The 25,805-nt window shown below is 49.8% G+C and overlaps 1 protein-coding gene across 3 annotated transcripts in view; it reads left to right on the top strand.

Moving 5' to 3' along the window:
* The window catches only part of LOC146809399 (MOB kinase activator 2-like), a 100,244-nt gene that overhangs the window by 63,833 nt on the left and 10,606 nt on the right, over positions 1-25,805 (top strand). For 2 of the 3 annotated variants that reach the window (XM_085616240.1, XM_085616239.1), the window contains exons 3-5: positions 7,836-7,996; positions 18,835-18,928; positions 21,045-21,169. In XM_085616240.1, coding sequence (XP_085472366.1) covers positions 7,836-7,996; positions 18,835-18,928; positions 21,045-21,169 — 380 coding nt within the window. The remainder of the gene's footprint in view (positions 1-7,835; positions 7,997-18,834; positions 18,929-21,044; positions 21,170-25,805) is intronic. The other variant, XM_085616241.1, reaches the window with a different exon arrangement.

Below are 25,805 nucleotides of genomic sequence, written 5' to 3'. Positions count from 1 at the left end.
CTTCATCTGCTCTCTTCTCCGGTCTCAGGCGACATTTTCTTCCGTGCGGCGGGGGCAGGCACCTACAATGTGCCTCGGGCCCCCTCTGCCTCAATCACCACGGGCTGCTGCATGGACTTCTCCCGGCTCTTCCGTGGACGTGGGGCTTCATTCTGTGATGTAGAAGTCCCGCTCCACATCAGGCACCATGTTGCCTGACTTCCTCTCTGGCTGCGCTGCCATTGGCAGCCTCCAGCCAGTCCTTTTTACTTTCGGATCGGACCGCAGCAGTGAAACGCGGGTTGGGCTCCCGCTTCGATTAAAGATACTGGCGGGGTGGGCACCCCCCAGAACAAGCACACAAGCGGAGTGGGCACCTGCAAGCTAAAATAAAACTTAAAACTCCTCCATGCAGGGTAGGCACCCGCTGCAAACACAACCACGTGGGGTGGGCACCCGCTCCTCTTGGCACAACGCGGCTAACATTAACATAAAGCGGGGTGGGCAGCCACTCCCAAGGCATCACGGGGGATTCCCTATGATGGGGATTCCCTCTCAAAGGAGGCTGCAGCTCAGCGTTGCGCAGCCCACGCTCTTCCTCTTTGGGGGAATTAAAATACCGCGCTCACCAGGCTCTGGAGGCAAACAAAGTCCTTAGGTTCATGGGGCATAGCTGGGCCCAGGGAGGCCAGCACACAGGGTACTCCAGCAGGGAGGTAAGCCCCCATGGCGGTTCCTCCTGGGCCCCAGTAGCAGCCAGCCCCCAGCAAGTCAGGAACAGCACCACACATGGGGTCACAGCCCCAACATTTATACTCCTTTCTGCTTTGTTCTGCAGTGTAGGGTTTGGGGGAACCAGATGCAACTGGTTCAGGGGGGATTTGGAGCACTTTGTTTTCCAAGCTCCTCTTCCCCTTTCTCAGGTGGGGGCTAAGTGATCAGACACACCACAGGGGGCGGAGCCAGCATTGTATAGGCTGGGCACAGTCCTATTCAGAGTCAGGGGATTACTACTCCCAATGCAGATGTCCCATTCAGCCTAGTGCTGACTCACCCTGCTCCTCCTGGAGCCACACACACCTCCCAGCCCCTGTCACTCACAAGCCAGACATGCAATTCACATCAGACAGGCAGACACATAGCACACAGAAATTCCAACTTCTAAAAGTGGCATTTCTCAAATAGACATAATAAATCTGCGCACGGCTTTGCGCAGCATTTATTATTACAATTCCATACATACTAAACTCGACCACGCTGCAACTCCTATATCAGGAATTACCACTGACACACTGATCAGGGAATCCCCAATGCATTCCTATGGGAGGGCAGACCAATCTTACCAACTGTAACACAGAGAGCGCACACACTTTACACTGGACGGCAGTGCTAAAGTGCCCAGAGGCCTAAAACCTCCAACACCATGTCAGAAATAAGGCAGGGAGAAAGGCAAAAAGTTTAGGGAAGACCCTACAAAAAGGGCCAAGTCCAACACAACCCCCCTCCAGCCAAAACGCAGGGTAGACCATTCACCACCTTGATGGTATTCCCTGTCTTGGGCAATAGAACACGGACGTGGGCCTGAAACTGCAGAGACACCCTCCAGTTCTACGCCACTCTGAACCCAGGTGGTTCCCTCTGTCAAAGCTCTCAGGTCCAACTGGTACTACCTAGCTGTCCACAGCCAGGACCAGGCCCTAGGCCACCCAGATGTCACTGGTCCTTGCCAATCCACAGAGTGGGGGGCAGTAACCCCTGGCACATAGTAACCATTCTCCACTCTTCCTCTCATCAGGGCAGTTCCAAACTGCCACTGATCCTCCAACCTAGGGTCCGCACCCTCAGGCTGACCAGAAGTCACGGGTGAGGCGCTCCTCTCCCTACCTCTTCTTCTGGGGTTCCGTACCCTCCTCCTTGGAGAGGCACCCCAGGAACACAAATTTCACCAGCTGAAACTCCCTAACAGGAGGCCAGCTCACTCAGACCCTCGGAGACTCTTGTCTTCAGAAAAACAAAGCACACAGCACAGTTCCTCTTGAAGCAGGGGTGGGACACAGTACACAGCAAAGTCCCTTAGTCCTCTTCCTCAGCAGGAACTGCAAACTGTAGGTCAGCCCCCAGACACACAGCAATGGCGGCACTTTTCCTCAGTCTATTCAGCTGTCCTCTTTGGCAGGGATTCCCCCTCGATCACGAAGTTTCCAAGTCTCCCAACCTAGGGCCTAAACCCTCAGGTTGCACCAGGGTCAGAGGCGAGGGCTCCCTCCCTCTTCACCGCCTTCCAGAGTTCTGCACCCTCCCACCTTGGAGCGATACCCCTGGAAGCCAAAACCGGTCAGGACACTGGTTACAGAAGTCCTTCCCTCCAGGTCAGGCAGATCCTGAACCTGGCCTCCCAACCTTGGGGCTGAACACCGCGACTGAGCACTTGCCTGGCACGCCAGGACTTCTGGGGATGCACACAGTATCCCCCCGAGTGTAAAACATGACTAATGTGTTGTGTGACAGTCTGCCTGGCGCAGATCTCCCGACCCATGTCCATCTGACAGTGCGTGAAGATCCCCCAGGACAGAGGTGGTGTCGCCATGGTCACTCCTAGGAGACTCAGCCCTTCCGGCTGGGCCCTGACCCATTGGTTCTCCCACTGGGGAACACATCCCCCCTCTCAACCCTCACTCTGGACTTCTGCACCCTCCCAACTGAAGCGGCACCGCCAGACACCAGAACCGCTGGAGCTCTGCTTACAGACACTCCACGTTCTTCTGACACTAGGAGACCCTCGTCAAATGGCCTACAAGTGCAGCCTAGGCCCCCGACCTGGCGCTCCCTTAAGGAACCCTCCAGGCCCTGAGACTGGATTTCTGGCACCTTGGGACACACAATCCTACACTCAGTCCTTCTTCACTGAGACAGGACGTGAGCCCCTACACCCCTCCCACTACACTGGGACCTAGCTGGGCTACACTGAACCTCTTCCACCACACAGGACCGGAAGATACCCAAGCCACTACTTTTGGAATCACTCCCCAATGCCTCTCCAGACCCTCCGGCACACAGCCAGAGGTCTGCCTCCCGTGCAAGCTCCCTGGGATCAGAGGACTTACACCCCAACAGGTGTTGGCGCAACCCCAGAAAACAATTACTGAACACGTGCTCTCTGACAACCAGGTTGAACAGCCCTTCAAAATCATTTACCGTGCTAACCATCAACCAATCGTCCAGTGCATCACAACATTCCTCCACAAACTCCCCCCAACACTCGTGAGACAGTTCCTTACTGCCCCTGAATCTCAATCTGTACCCCTCTAACTGGGAACCAGGTACCATACACTGGGAAATGGGAATGGGACTTCCTGCACTGGACTCCATATTGCTGCCACCACTGGATCCCACCCTTACTGGTGAATCCAGACAACTCAAACTACACTCAGGGGATAACCTACCCTCCAGAGCTAGCCTCTTCTCCTCCACACTCAGCTGCGCTAGCTCCACATGGAGCCTTCCCAATGCCAGCTGATACTCCCTTTCTTCCCTCCTATCCACCCACTCCTCTGGGGACAGGAAAAGGGATGGGGCACGGACCCTGGCACTGGACCCAGCAAGGGACTCCCTATCTATGGGATCCTCCCCACCTACTGGCGTCCTCGCCCTGTCATTTTCTCTCTTCTGCCACCCAAATAAAAGAGCAGAAAACACCATTTATAAATGACACTCTTGAGGAGAAAACTAAATCAGTAGAAATAATCCACAAACGTGATTCTCTAAATGCAGAGTTTGTAGTGCAACCAGTTGTCGCTGTGGTACTGCGCAAACGCAAATCCTATCCTCACCGCTGACAACCAATGTTAGCAATGGGATTTCTGGTTGGCTAAGGCTTGCGCCAAAGCCAGACAGAAACCACCACTCTAGTCAGGGCAAGGAAGTTACACGCTGAAGATAACCCCTGCTCACCCCCTTGGTAGCTTTGCACGAGCAGTCAGGCTTATCCCAGAGGCAATGTGTAAAGCGTTTGCGCAACACACACACACACACAGCAGAAACACACTAGGCACACCACAAAAGAAACTCCACACAAGGTTATATAAAAAACAGGCTTTGTATTATCATAAACACATTAGAAACATAACCACACATTTACACTGTGCCAGCTGACACTAGACAATATTCACAGGGGATTATATACACATGACAGGGCCAATTGGGCCACTGTCGGAACCATCACAAAGTGAAAATAGTAGATGTAGAACCAATAATAAACGTAGAACACAACCAGTAATTACTGGCCAACACTGTACTATGCATTATCCTGCAACATAAATCATATTATGCACAGTATCCCATCAGGGGCAAAATATATTATGCGTCAACATCATAAGCCTAAACATATTAAACCATAGCATCCTAATCAGAGATCACATTAGGCACAACTCACAATGGAGAATAACCTCACAAGCATAAACCACAGTAGGCAAATAACCTCATAAACATAAACCACATTAGAGGCATAAATCAGGGTGCATACATCACAGTACATGAATCACATTTCCTGCGCACCACATAAATCACATTAGGGCCTGGCGCCGTATTAACTTAACAGTCCCCCTGGCCAACTGGCCTTCTAAGAGGGTTCAAATGCCCTGTGTCCCAAATTTCAGGGTGGCTGCCAATGCAGCAACATCCAAAAGTGCGCAATTACGCTGGGGCACATGAGTGTACCTCACTCCTGTCACACTAAAGATGCCCGAAAAGAAATGTCAGCCTAAACGTTGCAGCTGCCGCTAATTGCCGTGCAGCTGTGAAATAGAACTTGGGCCTGGGCACTCACTGTGCCCTTTGGGTGGGTCCCCACCGGGTCTCTATCATAAATATGCCGCCAACATTGCAGCTGCCCACGCTGGTGCGGCGCAGCTGGGAATAACCAAAGTGAAGGGGCCCTGGCACATCTGTACCCCTTCAGCCCCACTGGGCTTAAATCAAATGGCCGCCATCATTGCAGCTGCCCTCTAGCAAGCGGGGCAGCAGTAGACAATGGCCAAACTGGAAGGCACGGGCCCCTCTGGGCCCTCTCTCAACAACTATGCCCATCGTTGGGGTGGCCCACATTCTCGCGGGACCGCCCAGACACTAGAACCGGCACTGTGTCTTGAACGGCACCAACCGGGTACCGAGAAATGCCCCCAAGCCCCCACGGGACTTAGTACAATCATTGCGGCCTCCCACCAGAGATCAGCCCTCACTCACCGGGCTCTTTCTCACTGCGGGACCGGCACCACTTCTCCTGGTCTCCTCTCTTGATTCGGGAGGCTTCATATGCTCTCTTCTCCGGTCTCAGGCGGCATTTTCTCCTGTGCGGCAGGGGGCAGGCACCGACAATGTGCATCGGGCCCCCTCCGCCTCAGTCACCACGGGCTGCTGCAGGGACTTCTCCCGGCTCTCCTGTGGACACGGGGCTTCGCTCGATGATGCGGAAATCCCGCCCCACATCAGGCACCACGTTGCCTGACTTGCTCTCCGGCTGCGCTGTCATTGGCAGCCTCCAGCCGGTCCTTTTCACTTTCGGATCGGGCCGCGGAGGTGAAACGCGGGGTGGGCACCCGCCAGAACAAGCACACAGCGGGGTGGGCACCCGCAAGCTAAAATAAAACTCCTCCATATGGGGTGGGCACCCGCTGCGAGCACAAGCACACAGCGGGGTGGGCACCCTCTCGCAATAAAACAAAAAGCAGGGTGGGCTCCCGATCGAGAACAAATACTCGGGGTGGGCACCCGCTCCTCTTGGCACAATGCGGCTAACATAAACATTAAGCGGGGTGGGCACCCGCTCCCAAGGCATCACGGGGGAATCCCTATGATGGGGATTCCCTCTCAAAGGGGGCAGCAGCTCAGCACTGCGCAGCCCACACTCTTCCTCTTCAGGGGAATTAAAATACTGCGCTCACCAAGCACTGGAGGCAAACAAAGTCCTTGGGTCCATGGGGCATAGCCGAGCCCAGGAAGGCCAGTACACGGGCCCTCCAGCAGGGAGGTAAGCCCCCACGGCGGTTCCTCCTGGGCCCCAGCAGCAGCTAGCCCTCCAGCAAGTCAGGAACAGCACACCAGCATAGCACACATGGGGTCACAGCTCCTACATGTATACTACTTTCTCCTTTGCTCTGCAGTGTAGGGTTTGGGGGAATCAGATGCAACTGGTTCAGGGGGGATTTGGAGCACTTTGTTTTCCAAGCTCCTCTTCCCCTTTGTCAGGTGGGGGCTAGGTGATCAGACACCCCACTGGGGGCGGAGCCAGCATTGTACAGGCTGGGCACAGTCCTATTCAGAGTCAGGGGATTACTACTCCCAATGCAGATGTCCCATTCAGCCCAGTGCTGACTCCCTCCTAGAGCCACACGCACCTCCCAGCCCTTCTCACTCACAAGCCAGACATGCAATTCACATCAGACAGGCAGATACATAGCACACAGAAATACCAACTTCTAAAAGTGGCATTTCTCAAATAGTCATAATAAATCTGTGCACACCATTGCGCAGCATTCATTATTACAATTCCATACATACTAAACCACGCTGCTCCTCCTATATCAGGAATTACCACTGACACACTGATCAGGGAATCCCAAATGCATTCCTACGGGAGAGCATGCCAATTTTACCAACTGTTACACAGAGAGCGCACGCACTTTACACTGGACAGCAGTGCTAAAGTGCCCAGAGGCCTAAAACCACCAACACCATGTCAGAAATAAGGCGGGGAGAAAGGCAAAAAGTTTAGGGATGACCCTGCAAAAAGGGCCAAGTCCAACACCCACCATGCACACTCCTCCCCTATGTTAAAGCGCTGAGACCAATCCCGGGCTTTCTCCTTGTCCCTCTCCCGCCACACACACTCCTCCCCTATGTTGATGGGCTGAGACCAATCCCAGGCTGTCCCCTCGTCCTTCTCCCGCACATTCCTCCCCTATGTTGATGCTCCGATACCAATCCCGAGCTGTCCCCTTGTCGCTCTCCCGCCAGGCACTCTCCTCCCCTATGCTGATGCTTTGAGACCATTCATGGGCTGTCCTCTTATCACTCTCCCGCCACGCACACTCCTCCCCTATGTTGATGCTCTGAGACCAATCCCGGGCTGTCCCCTTGTCCCTCTCCCACCACGCACACTCCTCCCCTATGTTGATGTGTTGAGACCAATCCAGGGCTGTCCCTCTCCTGCCACACACACTCCTCCCCTATGTTGATGCTCTGAGACCAATCCCGGGCTGTCCCCTCGTCCGTCTCCCGCACACTCCTCCCCTATGTTGATATGTTGAGACCAATCCAGGGTTGTCCCTCTCCCACCACGCACACTCCTCCCCTCTGTTGATGCTCTGAGACCAATCCTGGGCTGTCCCCTTGTCCCTCTCCCACCACGCACACTCCTCCCCTATGTTGATGTTCTGAGATCAATCCTGTGCTGTCCCCTCGTCCCTTTCCCGCACACTCCTCCTCTATGTTGATGCTCTGAGACCAATCCTGGGCTGTCCCCTTGTCCCTCTCCCACCACGCACACTCCTCCCCTATGTTGATGTGCTGAGATCAATCCCAGGCTGTCCCCTCGTCCTTCTCCCGCACACTCCTCCCCTATGTTGATGCTCTGAGACCAATCCTGGGCTGTCCCCTCGTCCCTCTCCCGCCACGCACACTCCTCCCCTATGTTGATGCTCTGAGACCAATCCCGGGCTGTCTCCTCGTCGCTTTCCCGCCAGGCACTCTCCTCCCCTATGTTGAAGCTTTGAGACCAACCCTGGGCTGTTCTCTTATCACTCTCCCGCCACGCACACTCCTCCCCTATGTTGATGTCTGGATTCTTCTTCCTCTCCCAGCAGCGGGAAGCCTGTAAAGGACAAGCGGAAGCTAGCCACCGAGGCAGACAAGCCCTACCTGGATCCCCGCTATGTCTCCGCACGCATTGTTGACACGGACATATTGATGCTGGTGGCGCTGCCCAAGGGAGTGAACGTGGATGAATGGCTGGCTAGCAACGGTAAGTTCTGCTCTTGCAGCAGTAGGAATAGGACGTCACTGTCTCAATGGGAATTCCACTGTTTAGCGTGTCTTTGGGCTCGCAGGTACCTGTTTGAGTTTTTCGGGTTTTTATTATGATGTTGGGTTGAGAGTTGTGGGAGGGATAGCCACTGCCATGCCACAAAGTGTTGGAGAACTCTGCCTTGGTAGGAATGTTCACATGTGGAGCAGCAGGTGACCTTCATTGCAAACCCATGTGCCCGCTTCATGGGGGCGCGTGCTGTCGCTGCACTTTGTTCTTCCATGCTGTGCCACTTTCAGCTCGTGGGTTTCAATAAGTGCAGAAATTCCATGATTTTTCAAAAAACACATTCCTTGTTTTCCCATGAATCCCTGATGCAGGTGTCCATGCACCTTAACGGAAGACTGATTTTCAGGTGGACCAGAGTTTTGTGCCGTATAAGGCTTAATCCTGTAAATGGCCACTCGAGAACCAAGTCCTGTATATCATCTTTAGTGTGGTGCTGTATGTCTCCTCTGGCGTGAGCACTGTATGTGTCCCCATGTGCCAAGCTCTGTATGTCAATTCACAGCCAAGCCATCCAAATGCCACTGTAAAGGGTCCACCTTCTTGCCTGCTGGTGCTGAGTCATATAGTCAATAGTGAGCGCCCGGAGCCAAGCCTGGTATGTCCTATCGGGTGTTGGGTCCTGTTTGTGCTGCATTCTATCACCCTTCGTGTTTGCCTCCCACCCTCACATTTGAACTATGAGTATGTATATCTGATTCTACAATGGGCTGGAAGCTGGTTATGCAATCCCTCTGTTGATTTCTCCAGGAAGGTGATGTCACCAGCCGTTCCTGGCCGCACTCCAGCTGCCAGCATCCTGTAAGCACCTTGTGCCAAGCGACTCACCGTGGTGCCATTTCCCGCGCAATGCTGCCAGCATTCCACGCTCTCTGGCATAGCGGCGCGCATGACGGGTGCACGAGGACAGCGCCGCGGTGACTGCCCCGTGCGTTTCTGGGTAGTTCAGTTGTGACTGTTGCACGCACATGCGCGCAACGCCCATAGAGCTCAAAGGCTGAGACAGCTTCCCTGGCGCACACACACAGGCAGTTTTTTGGTCTGGCGTCCGTCTTATTGCAGCCGCACTCGAGTACTTCACAGGTCTTTAAAAGACCATTTTACTTGTTAACGAGGCTTCGTTATTTTTTCACCCCTTCATAGAGCCTCTGCATTCCACTCTGCCTATTGCTGGAAGAATTACCCCCCACCGCAATTTGTATTAGCCCAGCTCACCCCGCCCCCCCAACCCCCCGAAATTTGGCTCTAGTTGCGCCTCTGTGCACGCACCTCTGCATAGCTCAGCAGTGAGTCTGCACAAGCTCCCAGCGTAATCCCACAACATGTGGAGTTGATGTAAGAAGATGAGCCCGTGAGAGTCACTGCAGAACGTACCTGCTGGGAGTCGGCACTCCCCCGTGGTGGTGGGGGAGGTGAGGAAGTGACAAACCGACAGAGATGCTATGTGCCCGCCTGCCACAAGTCAGTATGAGCACCTAACCCCTGCCTTTCGATGGTTCTGGAGAACCGTAGCTGGCCTCCAGGAATCCCCTGCCAGGCAGATCTGCCTCCCTTCCCCATCCACCAACGCTGGGCGTCTTTGGATCAGGAGAGGCCGCTGCTGCAGGCGTCTGTCTACGCAAAAAGGCCTGACGTCTTAAGGGGTAAATACCCTAAATGCATCACTAGGAGGCTGGCAGGCTGCAGAGTATAATATCCACGCAAAGACGGTGGGAGGGGCGTCCTTGCTTCAATCCTGCCCAGTCAGTATCCAGTCTCTCCCTCTCTGGAGGCAGACACGGTGACCTGGTGCAGGCAACCATTTGAAGAATGCTGAACAGCGCCTCGAAGGACAGCTGAGACAGGGAGAGAGGTATCCCTGGCGATCAGAAATAGAACTGAGGACCCACGCCTCACAAGAGTACTGCAGGGGGTGTCCCCCCCCCCCCCCGGGAAAGACCACCTAGGAGATACAAAATACCACATACAGTAAGGAAAAGAAGGTCGCCGGTATGGACAGTGTTACTGGCTCAGAGGCACATGAAATATCAAACAAAATCCCGTCCATGTATTAGAATTCAGAGACTTGGAAGCCTCTCTGAAGGTGAATAAGGAATTTGGGGAGTGTCCGAGCATTCGGGAAATGGTACTAGAGCCTCCAACCCCCACCTTCTTGGAGTTCTATCTATCCTGGCTGCGGAAGATTTGGGCTACAGGGTCCAGAATTTAATGACTGCACTGCTACCCTCACAAGCCTCAATAGTGAGAAGTGGTGGTACAGATGTCTTCTAGGAACATAGATAAACTATAGGATCCTTTAAAATCCTCCTATTCCCAGACCATAGTAGATAAACACTCAGAAGGAGTTAACTGCAAAAAATTAAGAGATGCTGACACTGTGGCGAGAGGCTGGTACCCATGCGGATTCCTTGTAAAATACACTGGCACGACGTACATATTCATGGAGGCCACTGTTGTCCAGATCTTTATGGACAAAGTAAAAAACAAGACTACCCCACGGGAATGAGTCGTTTAAGGACCACCGTGCTACAGAGGCAATGTAAACCACCTAAAGGTACCCACCGGAGGTCTGCCGCTGAGTTACAAGGCTGGTACAGGGGGAGGCATGGCATGTATCCCAGGTATGAAATGAAATGTTTTTAGGTGCCCTTCTCTCTCTCTTCCTCCTTCCCTCTACTTGTTCCCCTCATGCACGCCGACATTGGGAATATATGTTTAAGGTGGAGTTATGTCTGATCATATTTGTGAAATCACTTTTAAGCGATAGCACGTGGGCGAAACAGTGTCAACCTGATTGCACATTGGCATTTTGCTGTCACAAATTATTCCAAGTGTTTTTACTTTATTACCTTTGTGACACTCTCTGCTGCCTGAAATTAGAATAGAATTCCTAGTTTTCTTTTCTTTTGCCTCATTGGCTGATAATAGGGATCTCTTGTCTTGTCCTCTCTTAAGGTAGAGAGTTCTGATCTATCCAAATTCTCATCAACTCAAAAACCTTTCCAGCTTTGCTGTTGTCATGACCCTTGTGTCTGGAAAGGCTGAACACCATACGGTGTGAAACTTAGACTAGAAAAGAAACGTAACCCTCAATCCCACGAGAAAGTGAGGCAGAAGTTGAGCGGAGCCACCATATAAGACGGAGGATAGACTTGATCTCTGAGGGCACTCAGCATGCATCAAGTTGAGGAGTGTTCTGTTTCAGCCACACAGATTTTCTAAAAAAAGGCCTAAACCCCATCACCTACACCCACACAGATTCTACGGTTATCTCTTCTAAAAAAGGCCTAGACCCCCATCACCTACCCAATATTTGAATCATAATATCTTAGCCGAGGGTGTTGAAGGTCGCTGATAGGCCCAGGAGCTTTAGTTTGGCTCTCCTTCATCCTGGATGTCAATGATGGAAGTCTGGGCATCTGAAAATGCTTCTGGCTTCACACCCGATTGCCTGTTAGTGACATTGTGGTTGCATAGTTTCCACGGTCTTTCTTTGAGAAGGAAAGGGATGTCGGATATAGGTCCATACTTTTTTGGGCCCTCTCCATCTAAGATTAAATATTATTTAGCGTTGTATGAGATTCTGAAGATTGTCATACCCACTTCCATGAGTCATTAGTAGCTCAACTTGGATGGCAGGAGACTGTCAAGGTATTCTATTTTTAAAAGATGTCTTACTTATTTGACCTTTCGGTATTAGCTGAGACAGCTTATACCAGGCCTACCCTCCCGTCTAGTATCTCTTGTTTGTTTTTTTTGACACATTTTTTTTTTTTTAAATTAAACTTTTTAATAAAGTCAACGCACAATATCATTAATACAGTACATTTGTGAGGTATCTTATTTAAGCAGTACAGTATTTGGAGTCGAACATATCACATTAGAAGGCATTATGGATCTTCAAACCTGGGCCATCTCATCGCTATATCTTCCGTGGGAGAAGTACATATTTTCCCCCTAAAGGCGTTCCACCCTCCCCATTTTTTATTCCACTTCTTGGGGCAGCCCCCACGTTTATAAACCTCTTTTTCGGCGATCATGCATTTGTCCATTTCAGCTACCCATCCTATCGTAAGTGGCAGTCTACTGGAGCCCCAGGACATTGCTACTGCACGTTTAACCAATAAGTACCCCAACGCCACCCATTGCTGCTCGACTTCCGTTAGATCGGTAGGTTCCCATATGTTTAGGAGCCCCATTCTTGGTGACAGTTGAATGTGTTTGCCCAACGCGTCTTTCATCTTTGTGGTGGCACTAGCCCAAAACGGACATATGTGAGGACACTCCCAGAGAATGTGATAAAAGGAACCATCCTGTCCACATCCCCTCAGGCATAACGCATCACTCCTGTTCCCAATTTTAGCTAGGAGTATGCCAGAGAGGTATGTTTATGGAGTATTTTTAGGTGTATAAGACGGAAGCGTGGTTCATGGCTGTTTCTCTGGGGGACATTAGGGCGGTTTGCCAGTCTTCATCATCCAATTCCCCTATGTCTGTTTGCCAGCGGTTTCTCAAAGCTTGAAAAGTGTCGGGTAGATTATTGCGGAGTTTGCGATAGGTGCTAGAAATGGCTTTCGTCAGAAGTGGTTCAGTAAGTATGCAGTCCTCTAAAGGGGAGGTATCTGGTAGGGAAGAAAGGTCGGGAATACTGGTGAGAATTGTGTGTCTGATTTGTAGGTATTGGAAGATCTCCCCTTGTGCCAGCGAGTACTTGGTTTGCAGTTCTTTGAATGTGAGGATCTTCCCTTTAGCAACTAGGTCCCCCAGATTAGTGATTCCAATAGTATCCCACCTATCAAATCCTTTATGGAAGCAGAACGACCCTAGCCGTTGCAAGGAACACAGCGGCGTGGCTTTGGTGAATTTGTCCGCCCAACCCAGGCGTCTGTTGGCCTTATGCCAAATTACCACAGTATGCGACATGGGACCTAAGTATCGGTTATTGCGAACTTTGCCATAGAGAGCTCCCATATAGCCTTCTTGGCCCGTCTGATATGTTTTCTAAGTGAAAGGCTGGGTTCGTTGGGGGTCCGTGGATCCAGTGATTTAGCATCTCTTGTTTTAAATTAATTTTGCATTTGTATTTTCTTTTTTTTTTTACAACTATGAGGTATTCATCAGTCTAATCTTTCTGACACTATTCCCCATTGTTTTAGCGCTTCTTTCCCCCTCCATCCGTGCTTTTGAGAAACAGTTCCTGTTTATGTCAGTGTTTGTAATTGCCTTTCAGTTGTTAATGACCTTATTGTTACTGGCATCGACTTCTTGTATCAGCATCAGGAGACGACGTTTCTAAAATGTGACCCTTATTATGTGCAGGTGGGCACGATATCTGATGAACCCCTAAGTCCTGAAGCAGTTCACTATCAAGGTTGGGATCTAGTGGGGATGGTAATTGGCTTCACCAACAAATGTTCTAAAGATTTTGTTTCAAGATTCTTATTACTCAAACTTGGATTAAGTGTAGATGTCTGTTTAATGCCGCTCTTCCATCTTTCCTATGGCTCTCTCCACATTAAATATGGTATAATGTTCATGGATGGCAACATGCAAACAATGTCCTTGCAGAACCGCTGTTGAATGATACAAATCGCCTCAAATCCTTCCTCCTGAAAGAGGCACTGTAGTTCATTTGTGTAAGCGCTCCTGGATCTAGCATTGACGCATTTCAAGTTAGCCAACAATTGTATTTTGTTTCTTAAATATCTGGAAGATTTCTCACAACACTACAATGCACACTATTTACTAACCAGTGCTTAATTTGTAAAAAAAAAAATAAGTGCCAGGGCCCTCATCAGGAGGCCACTGCAGTCTACACCACCCATTGCCCCTGCTCGTGCTACCACTGCCAGTACCAAACCAGCTACTAACCATCTCACTCCTACAAGTGTGACAATCCAGATTATTCCAGGCCCCCATAGCTACAAGATTAGCATGGGTTGCAGGTAATATTCATTTTTTGCGTATAGCGAATTAGTAAATAATTGTTGTTGTGCTTACTCTAAATCAGACAAACAGCCCACCATGTGGCAGAATGTCATAAGTGCCGTTGCTGCCAATTAAGGGCTAGTGATCGCACCGAAAACCAGCGGCTCAAATTAAGCACTGTTACTAACCATTCGAGGCAGGCACATTTCTTTTTAGTTCGAGCTTACTAGACAGTGCATGCAATGTTTGTTGCAAGGCAATGGTGGCTTACCAAGGACGTAGACGGGCTTGGACTCTACCCACTGAATACCACTGTTTGACTTTCCTTGTCACTTTCATTTGCCTGCTTCTTATTCGTGTCCCAGCTTCTCAACCTTGTATTTGCCCCTCCCATGGAGCATTGCCTCTTTACCATGTCTCTTTACCATGTCTGTTGTTTGCCTGGTGCCTGTACTTGATTTTAGGGTACTGCTTTTTCCTTTTTGTGTAAGCACTTACAGAGAATGCATGTGTTTTCAAGCCATCTCCATAGTGTTCTTCTTCCCCCACTTGTGTTACTGGCTGTCCCCTGTGCTTCTCCCGCCCCAACCCTGTTGCGTCCTCCCTTGTCATACTCCATGTTGCAGCCACCCCCACCCTCTGTTTTTTTCCATATTCCCCTGCCCTCCCAAGTGTTGCTTCTGTGTCTATCCCCCCACTTCTTGTTGCTTCCATGTCTCCGCCCTTCGCCTTGTTGCTAGCCCAGAGCTACTTCCAACAGCCTCGCTGCTTTGCCCCCCTCATTGCTTCTACTGTTCCTACCCGCTTGAAAAACAAAAATAAAAACTGCTTTATTGCATGTCTTGTTTTGTTTTCAGTTGCTGATCTGTCTCGGATTTTTAACAAAAAAAAATATGCAGCTGCATCATTTTGTAGGCATGCACCTGCATAGTGCGCGTGTCTACAAAATGACACAAAAAGCTGCATAAAAGCTTTTCTTGTTTTACTTGAGTCACGCTGCACAGCATCAAGATGTGATACAGGCTTTGCTGGATAGATGAATGCTGGGGATGGTATGCATGAAAAGAAAGTGGTTGAATATGTAAAGGGGAAAAGAGATTTTCCTCACCCTAAATTAGGGGGTGGAGTTGATGGGGATGCTGAGAGTGTGAGTGGTGGTAAGTTACAATGCAAGGGTAAATTGAATGCTGGACTGGGTGCTAAGGAGTTGCGGACTGGTGTGGTGGATGTTAAAAAAAGCAGAACATTTGTATTTTCCAAATGGCAGCCTGCAATCAAAAGACCTGTTCTCATCCTAGGAAGGAACAGTCATGCAATTGTCTCAAGGCATTTAAGATTTTGGGCCTGGCTTAGAGTTCGGCGGATACTCCATCACAAAGATGACTGATATCCCTCCCGCTGTATTATATTCAGTGGCTCTTGTAATATGGCGAACGGGATATCCATTACCCTTTTGTCAGAGTAACCCGTCCACTGAACTCTAAACCAGAACCTATTGGTGTGAGTGTCTTTAATTTTTCAAATAGTTCTAAATTGTTATTAGGTTTGGTGTTGGTGGAAGGAGGGGCATTTGTGGGGCTCTACTCTTGCGAGTTTCACCTCAGCCTTATAGAGAGTGTGGGGTGATCCACCCGATGAGATTCCCAGCTTCGCAGTGGCTGCCCCTGGGGGCAGCAGTTCTCTAGATGCCTATAAACTTAACAGTGTATCTATAAAAGGGTCTACAAAAGAACCCTCCCATATTTTCATTGTTGGAAAACGAGGCACCATCTGTGAGGCCTGCACAAATAACATGACTACATTTGTCCTTCACTGGGAACCAAACACCCAATTGTAGCGCCTGACTCTGAGGCTTACTCAAGGGAGGTGGTGTGGGCAAGTAATCGCCATTTGCAGGTGCACAAAAATAACAGTCAATAATTGATTGTCCAGTCTGTACTTTGCTTTATAAAAGCAAGAGTACATTTATTAAACACACACACTACTAAATACTATGCACCAATTTACAAATATACATAAGCTGTTGGAATTACTTTGTGACATTGCATAACATCTCCACCCCTCCTGCGGGGGGGGGTGGGGTCTAGTACCACCACTCCCATGTATGCACATCAACTTGCCCCCAATGCAGTTAGTTGAACATAACCTGGAGCGAGGGCCCTGCGCACTGGCACCATCCCAGTGGCGACCCACCCCATTACCTCAACAAGCATTAAAAAGGGGTAAACCTGCCTTGGTGACACATGACCCTGACTGAGCATCTGGGGTTTTCACCTAAGCGCAGCAGCAAGAATCCATGTTTACGCACACTTTAGAATGACAGTACTCATCACCTTGGTTGATCATTTGAATGCATTGCAATTACAGCCCCTAAAGGCATCACAGATGAAATCACAGGATTGCGCATATACATCCAGACACCCTAGCAGGACTGTCTGGCAACATAACCCCACTTGGCTTATGACATCTCCTTACACATGTGACTTACAGTCCCTTCAAAAGAAGTACTCCTGGCAACTACACTTCTCCTGCAGTGCGCCTCTTCACTTTAAAAGGAATCACAGGTAAAAGCATGGGATTACGTAAATACAGCCAGACCCCCTAGCAAGAAGGTCCAGCAACATAACTCCATTTAGCTTAAAATCACCTTACACAGGTACTTCACTTTACACATGTGACTTTCAATCCACCTAAAAAGAAATAACCACTAGTAAATGCATTTCGGTGCAATTACACCACTTCACCTCCAGGGGATGCACTTCTCCACACATCCCCAACTCAGCCCTTCACTTCATGATGCACTTCTCCACACACCCTCAGCTGTAGAACAAAAGTTCCAGCCTAGAATGTGTTTAAATGCTAGCTAAGCCCTTAAGGGGTAGTTTCCTTTAGGTCCCTATGACACTGAGGGTGGGACTTTTCTTCGTGCTGGGGGGGAAGACTGCGCTTCTCCAGCAGCTCCCCCCGCACCTTTTCACAAGTGAGGGTGACCCCCTTCCTCTGGGGGCCACAAAGCACCAAAACTGCAGATTTCTTCGTGCTGGGGGGGGGGGGGAAGACTGCGCTTCTCCAGCAGCTCTCCCCAGCACCTTTTCACAAGTGAGGGTGACCCCCCCCCCTCCTCTGGGGGCCACAAAGCACTAAAACTGAAGATTTCCAAATGCCCGGCGAGGCATTATGGGGCGCTTCATGCTCCTCTTTACCAGCCCCAGCCACTGGAAACACTCTCCTCCGCCCTCTCGGTCTCTGAGAGGGTAGATTCAGCAGGGTGCTGTCTTCACTGGCTCCCTGCACCAGCCTTTCGCCTGGCTCTCCTCCTAGGCCTCTCTTCTCCCTGCGCAGAGGCCACTGCTCCTGCGCTCCGGTCCTGGGCTCTTCTTCTGGTGCTTTTAGGGTCCTGGGGGCAGTCAGGGGGTCTCTCCTTCCAAATGCCCATTGTGCCAGGCTCCAGCACCTTCAGCCTCAGCAGACCACACCCCAGAAAGAGCTTCTCTTCCTGTGCAAGCACTTTTTAAAAGTTGAGTAGGGGGCTGGCAGGAAGTCCCTGTTGGTCCTATCGAACAGCGACACATCACTTTCCTGCCCCTGCTCCCTCCTTCTTGTCCAGCTTCTGTGTTTCTTCAAAATGGCGTTGTCCAGTGTCTCTGGCCACATGGCCTCTGAAACCCAACTCCTTCCCTCCTTGGTGCAGCCTGGTGCCTGGCACCTAGTGATGGATGAGCCTGTAGCCCCACCCATCATCTCTTCATGGAGAGGAGGCCCTCGCTTGTGGAAGAAAGGTTATCAATCCATCCAGCTGAGGTCAGCCCTCAGCCTGGGTCTGGTCATGGCTGGCTCAGAGAAATATGACAGTTCTGGATGACCCAAAAGCAGTACAAATATGACTTTGGACTCTGCAGAATACTTATTTTCACATTCGCTACATTGGACTTAAGTGCGTATCTGGAATCTGTAGGCCTAATGGAAGTTAATCTAGCCATGGGCCCCACATCCCCATAGGGGAAATATGAAGTGAAAACACAGTAAAACACACTGACTTTCCCAGGCATTTTTCTTTCCAGTGTATAAAGCCTATTCCATGTCACCACCCAATACTGCTTAAGTCCTGCTACACCATTCACTTTGTAGCTGCTCCTGGACTGCGCACACTAGGAATCTCCCCTGCGCAGCCCATACTCATGTGCACAAGCATGTACACATGTGTCTGCATGTAACCAGCCCGGCGTCTCTTACTCCAGCTGCTGCGCAGTGGCCTGGTCAAGCCAGGGGAACACCAGTAAAATCCCCATGCAGTCTCTTACATCTTGAGTTCACTGTGGGTGAGTCCCAATTTATGAGGCTCCCCACAGTAAAAGCTCAACAGTTAGGTGCCCAAAAAGTGAAAAATCCGGGCGACCCATAGTGTCAGAACCACCTTCTAACATTCATCAGTACCGATGACAAATTTTCACTGACGGGTCCTTCAAGACGTCAGTGCTCTAGACATATTTTCACTGACGGGTCCTTCAAGACGTCAGTGCTCTAGACATATTTTCACAGAGGCATCCTTCAAGACGTCAGTACTCATGATTATTGTTTTTTCCTGTACTGGAATTTGATTAAAAAACCTTCAGCTGATTCCGAATTTGATGAGGGTTCCTTGTATTTGAATTTGAGGAAAAGGCTCCTCTTGTACCTGAATTTGCTTAAATCCCATGTGGAAGAGACTTGTATCTGCATTTGATGAAAGTTTCTGCAGAGCATGAATCTGATTTAAAAAACCCTTTGGTGTTTCTAATTGTAAAGCCTCTTTCCTTAATTGAAGATGTGATAATAAAGGCCCCTCCTCTGCTTCCTTGCAGCCTCTGCTTTCTATAACCACGTGAGCCTGCTGTACGGCGCCATCTCGGAGTACTGCACGGCGCCCAACTGCCCCACCATGACTGCCTGGACCACGTAAGTCAACACTGTGAAGGGGAAAGCTGAGCCTTGGTATGTCCAGTGGCGGGGACGTGGGGCTACATGGAAGAGGGGGGTGAAGAGGGAAAGCAGGGTCCTCGAGGAGGGAGCAGTAGAGAGTGCAGAAAGTGGGGGCTTGGGGAAGTGTGGACTGGTGGGCGAAGAGAGGGGAAAGGGTAACACCCAGGGCGCAAGAAGCCATCCTGGCACACATGCAAACGGTCAGGAACGCCAAAAATAATGGGGTTGCCCTGTGTCCCTCCGAACCTGGGCATAGTCCAGAACACAACATTCAGGAAGAGCCACGGGTGACTTTTTGAGCCATAGGAGGAAGCTGTCAAGGGTTCTGTTTCTGGCATTGGAATGAGATACAGCAGAGGGGGACAAGTGACAAAAAAGTTAAAAGATGGCAGCACTTTAAGCTAAACGTCGAGTTTCTCCTCCTAAAAATGAAGAGTTGGTGTGTAAGTGTTGATGTGTTCAGATCCCAGCTAAAACCCGAGTGTAATCTGCTGAGGGAGACGGAAAAACTGGACAAGCTAATGAAGCTCGAAGACACGGAGAGCTGCATACCCCAGCGCACAGGGGCTCCAGAGCGCCTTGTTTACAGCCTCTAAGCACGCAGCACATGTTGACAGAGGGTTGCTATGAAACCTGCGTAAACACAAGCAGCCAAGCGAGGCCTGCAGGGTTATAATTAGCCCCAGAGGCACCTGCTCGGGGCTGCCTGAGATCATAGCTCAGCCACAACCTCAGTGACCAAGAGCATGCTGGGAGAAGAAAGGAAGGGTAGCCTCATAGGCCAGGAGCATGCTGGGATAGATCAGGAGCATGCTGGGATTGGAGCCGACCCAGAGCGTTAGAGCCCAGCCACAGCGTTGTGCTGGGAGCCGAGCTGAACCGTTGCCTCACAGTCCGAGGCCATTCTGGGGTCGGCGGGGAGCCAGAAGTCTCCTAAACGGAGAGCATGATGGAATGTTAATTTAGAAACGGCTTCATACACTGAGAGCTAGGTCGCTGGAATGGTGCAACAGGGGAATCACAAATTATGCATCAGGGTGAGCTAAAATATGTGGCAAGAAAAGGCAAATTATGTGGCATAATGCAATACATTACAATACATTTTGTGGCAGTAGATCACTATTTTGTCACCTCATTAGTATCATTTTAACACCTAAATAAAACAATCAGTCAAAGAAAGGTGGCATGATAAAGGGCCTGCTGCTGGTTGAAAAGTGTGGCAGCAGTAAAAATAACTTTTGATCCGTTTCAGCTAGAAGTAAAACTATTTGGGTAAAATCTGCAAACTATGCAGAAGATGATGGATTTTGTGACAAATCCATAATAGTGCAGAAAAAGATGAATCGCTTTATTCCAGTGTTCCTGACTGAGAGGCTGCTGGGATCCGGAATTAAACAGAACCACATAGGCCAAGAGCATGCTGGGATCAGAGATGAACCACAGCTGCATGAATGAATGGTATGTAATATTCAGAGCCCTTTGTCTCATAAAAGAAGAACATGCTGGAGTCTGTGCTGAGCCAATGCCTCATAAGCGGAGAGCATAGGGTTATAGGTGCCCGGCATAGCCTTATATTGGAAGGCTGTGCTACGGTCAACAGAGCCATCACCTCATAGACTAAGAGTAAAGTTTGGAAATAGCCGCAGGGAGATACAACAGCCTCATGTGTGGAGCATCTGCTAGGATCAGAATTGATGGACAGCTCTAGACATAGATCAGGCTAGCATCATATTCCCATGATTAGCCTCCTGAACCGAGCGAATGCTGGTGGAAGGGCTTGTGTTGACTTCTGAGTGTCCCAGAGGTGCAATAAAGAGGATTCTGGGATCTGAATGCTCAGTTTAGGGTGTTCTTCGAATCGCTTCTGAGTCCCAGGGTGCACATGGCACATCGAGAGCATTCCTCAAGGTGCATTACAGAGCTCATGAGGACACATGAAGAGTCTTGATCTTGTGAGCACAACACTGAAGTGCCGGCTAACATAAACATGCCAGGGCTCATGGGTGTGCTCAAACTGAACCCACATGGACGTACATCAAACGCCGTGGTGTCTTTCCTGACATTAACGAAGGACATGTCTCTCTTTCTACAGTCAGTTCCAGTGGACAGACGAAAAGGGCAGGAAGCGGAAGTGTTCCGCACCACAGTATGCAGATTACGCGGCCACCATCGTCCAGAAACTGCTGACTGACGAGGGGCTGGTACCAACCAAGCACTGTAAGTAACTGGCAATGTGGAGGGGTGAGTGGTAACAATCAGGGACCCTGGGTGGCCAACATGCAGGAGCAAGTCGCGGAGCACATGCATGGATCAAAGGGCGGAGCACATGCATGGATCAAAGGGCGGAGCACATGCATGAGCAAGGGGCGGAGCACACGCATGAGCAAGGGGGGAACACTGAATAACTGGCACCTTGAGGGATCAAATAAAAAACTGTTATAAACAAACGTCTAGATTTCTTTGTGAATGCATATGTTTTGGGTGGTAGATTAATATGATAACTCCTTTACAGAATAAATACCTCCAACTCCCCAATCGGATACATTTACATACCATTAGAAAAAATATTTGTAATCATGACAAATAAGATGCTGGACCATGGAAGTGAGAAAGGCAGAAGACAAGCAAAAGTCTTGGTGTCTGTATGCATTACGTTATGTTTATTTGTAGAGCACACAATCACACAGGATTGGTGTCTTTATGCATTATGTTATGTTTATTTGTAGAGCACACAATCACACAGGATTGGTGTCTTTATGCATTACGTTATTTTATTTGTAGAGCACACAATCACACAGGATTGGTGTCTTTATGCATTACGTTATGTTTATTTGTAGAGCACACAATCACACAGGATTGGTGTCTTTATGCATTATGTTATGTTTATTTGTAGAGCACACAATCACACAGGATTGGTGTCTTTATGCATTACGTTATTTTATTTGTAGAGCACACAATCACACAGGATTGGTGTCTTTATGCATTACGTTATGTTTATTTGTAGAGCACACAATCACACAGGATTGGTGTCTTTATGCATTATGTTATGTTTATTTGTAGAGCACACAATCACACAGGATTGGTGTCTTTATGCATTACGTTATTTTATTTGTAGAGCACACAATCACACAGGATTGGTGTCTTTATGCATTACGTTATGTTTATTTGTAGAGCACACAAGCACACAGGATTGGTGTCTTTATGCATTACGTTATGTTTATTTGTAGAGCACACAATCACACAGGATTGGTGTCTTTATGCATTACGTTATGTTTATTTGTAGAGCACACAATCACACAGGAGGGTATTCTGAGCAGGTGGTTCTAGCAGGGGCGCTATTCGAAAAGCCATGTCTTCAGCGTTTTTGTAGAATGCAAGAAGTGAGGAGGAGGCTCTGGCGTGTGGTGGGAGTTTGTTTCATGCTTTCCAAGTGATGTAGAATGCCCGCCCTTCAGATTTGGTTCTGTGTACGTGTGAGATGTGTGCAATTAGGCGTCCACCGAGCAGAGGCGTCTGGTAGATTTGTGAAAGGAGATGCAATTGTTAAGGTAGCCCGGGCCCATGCTGTGTAGTGCTTTGAAGGTGTGAGTGAGGAGTTTAAACTCTGCATGCTTGTGTTTCAGAAGTCAGTGAAGCTCCTCGAGGTGTGCTATGATGGGAGTGCTGCGTGAGAGGTTGAGGGTGGTTCTGTCTGCCGAGTTCTGAATGGGTTACAATCTTTTGGTGAGGTGCTTGCTGATTCTGAGGTAGAGGGTGTTCCTGTTGTCCAGCTTCCTAGTGGCAAAGACATAAGTGACAGTTTTGCAGGTGTTGCCCTTGGAGCCATTTGAAGATTTTCCTTAGCATCCTTAAGGTGTAGAAGCAAGATGCCAAGACGGTGTTGACCTGTATGGTCATGTCCAATATGCTGTCTCTGAGGGTCTTGGCAAAGCGCGGAGGGTGGATCCCATGTGATGGTGTTCTTGCTGAAGATTACGACTTCTGCCTGGTCAGAATTCAGCTTTAGACAGTGGGCCTTCATCCAGCCAGAGATTTCGGTAATACAGGTGGTGAACTTGTTCTGTGTGCCAGAGTCTTGTTTGAGAAGGAAAGTATGAGTTGTTTATCGTCAGTGTAGGGGAGTGGATAACTGTGGCTAGCTGGATCATATAAGCGTTGAAGAGAGTCAGACACTCCACAGGTGGGGTTGCGGGCATCTGAAGACTATAGGGCCGGGCAGACTGCATGAGTCCTGCCAGTAATGAAGGATCAGATGCAGCTGAGAGCAGATCCTTGGATTCCACTCCCATGTAGGTATCGTGTGAGGATAGGAAGCGAAATCATGTAGCATGCTGCGGAGTGGTCCAGCAGCATGAGAGCCGCCGTATTGCCTCTGTTCAGTAGCATGAGGCCCCTGTCCTGGATCATTACTGTGCTGAGTTTTAAACTTTTACTTCTCCCCCTCTTATCCCTTTGTTTGTTTTGCTGGCTATTTTAGTTACATCTTTTCTTCATTCGTTTCTTTGCTTTATTGGTTTTTACTATTTGTTAATAACTATTTATTTCCACGTAGCTGCTCACAATACACTTTTCTTCTTTCTGTTGCCCTTCATTCTAATATCAGGGGCTCTTCGTGTCCCCTTGCTAGCATGATGTTGTCAAACCAACTTGCTCCTCCTATAAGCCCCACTCCCTACATCCTCCCTCTATGAAGAGCTGTAGCTTGCCTGTTGCAGCGTAGATGTGCAGTAGATATATATATGCAGGACTGTGCACCTCTGGCACAGCTAAGTGAACCCCGTCTGCGTACCATATTGGTACAGGGCCAGAAATGCTGGCGGTCTGGCCCCTACAACCTCTGGTAAGTAGAAATCGCATTGTTGCTCTCCACTACTGCGCTCCGAGTACACTAGTTCCCAATGTCTTACTGAGTTATCTCCAATTCGCAAGCTTTTTTGCAGTTGTATTACTCCCTTGGCAATATACCCCACCTCTCACAAGTCTCCTCTACATGATAAGAGACGTGCCTGCTCTTTTATGTGCTTTATTGAACTCTTGCTCCCGAGCTAAGCACTCCATCAGTTTACTTGACCTATCGAGATCATGATCTCAACCAAATGTTCATCATAAAAACATGGCTAAAGCAACACACTGTGCTCCAGACCTCTGTAACCTCCAGAGTTGGCTACTGCATCACTCGCTTCAACCCTATCGCTCTGCCTGGGGGCACGTGGTGGTCATCAGCAAACCCACTCTGTCTCCACGATTTCCATTTCTCCCGCAACTAATGGAGTTATCATTAACATTACCATAACTCCTAGCTGCAACATTAAATCTCTCTTAATCTGTTGGCTTCAACCACTCAAGCAACTCAACTTACAACTCCCTTTTTTCAACTCGATCTCGTCCCTTAGATCTGATCCTTCGTGGAGACCTCAGTGTGAATATCATGGATCTCTGCTAAATCTGATGCACACCCCCTCATGAAAGCTTGTGCAGCAGTTTTGCTTGCTCAACTTTCTGTAGCCCTCACACGCTGTGGTGGACACACTATATATCTTAATTTGCTATCCCCAGCCTTCCGTCCCCCCCTCCCCGCCCTTTGGTGTGGTTAACGTCTGCGCTTAAGTTAATCCGATCCAATAGCAGGTTGACATTCTTTGACATCCATCCTCCCAGGTATGAGTTCACCAAACATGCTATCTGCCAGGCTCAGTTCAAGAGGCTGTGGTCCACACTCACCATTTCACTTCCATTCTCAATTCTAATCAATCAATCAATCAAAGACATTTATAGAGCGCACTACTTACCCGTAGGGTCTCAAGGCGCTGGGGGAAGGGGGGTGCCGTTACTGCTCGAACAGCCAGGTCTTCAGCTTCTTCCTGAAGGAGAGGTGGTCTTGGGTCAGGCGCAGGTCGGACGGGAGGGAGTTCCAGGTCTTGGCGGCCAGGTAGGAGAAGGACCTTCCTCCTGTCGTCGCTCTTCGGATGCGGGGGACGGCGGCGAGGGCGTGGTTGGCTGATCGGAGGTGGCGTTTGGGAGCGTAGAAGTTGATTCGGTTGTTGAGGTAGCTCGGGCCTTGGTCGTGTAGGGCTTTGTGTGCGTGGGTGAGGAGGCGGAAGGTGATTCTTTTGTTGACGGGGAGCCAATGCAGGTCTCTCAGATGTCCGGAGATGTGGCTGGTTCGTGGGATGTCGAGGATGAGTCTGGCTGAGGCGTTCTGGATCCGCTGGAGTCTCTTCTGCAGCTTGGCGGTGGTACCGGCGTAGAGGGCGTTGCCGTAGTCCAGTCGACTGGTGACGAGGGCCTGTGTGACGGTCTTCCTGGTCTCGGTGGGGATCCACCAGAAGATCTTTCGTAGCATGCGTAGGATGTTGAAGCATGCCGAGGAGACGTTGTTGACTTGCCTGGTCATGGAGAGGGAGGAGTCCAGGATGAAGCCCAGGTTGCGTGCGTGGTCTGTCGGTTTGGGTGCGGTGCCCAGGGCTGGAGGCCACCAGGAGTCGTCCCAGGCGGAGGGGGAAGAGCCCAGGATGAGGACCTCCGTCTTGTCTGAGTTCAATTTCAAGCGGCTGGTCGTCATCCACTCGGCTACCTCTTTCATCCCTTCGTGCAGGTTGGCTCTGGCGGCGGCGGGGTCGTTGGTCAGGGAGAGGATCAGTTGGGTGTCGTCGGCGTAGGAGATTATGTTCAGGTTGTGTTGGCGTGCGATGGCCGCGAGGGGGCTCATGTAGACGTTGAAGAAGGTGGGGCTCAGCGAGGATCCTTGAGGGACGCCGCAGATGACTTCGGTGGCCTCTGACTTGTACGGTGGTAGGCAATTTCAATATGGACGCTAACAAGCGTGCCAATTTTGTTAACCTCTGTATTAATA

Source organism: Triturus cristatus, chromosome 7 (assembly GCF_964204655.1).
Source record: "Triturus cristatus chromosome 7, aTriCri1.1, whole genome shotgun sequence".
NCBI classification, from domain to species: domain Eukaryota; kingdom Metazoa; phylum Chordata; class Amphibia; order Caudata; family Salamandridae; genus Triturus; species Triturus cristatus.
Note: the sequence above shows the minus strand (reverse complement) of the source record. Positions and strands in the feature narration are given on the sequence as shown.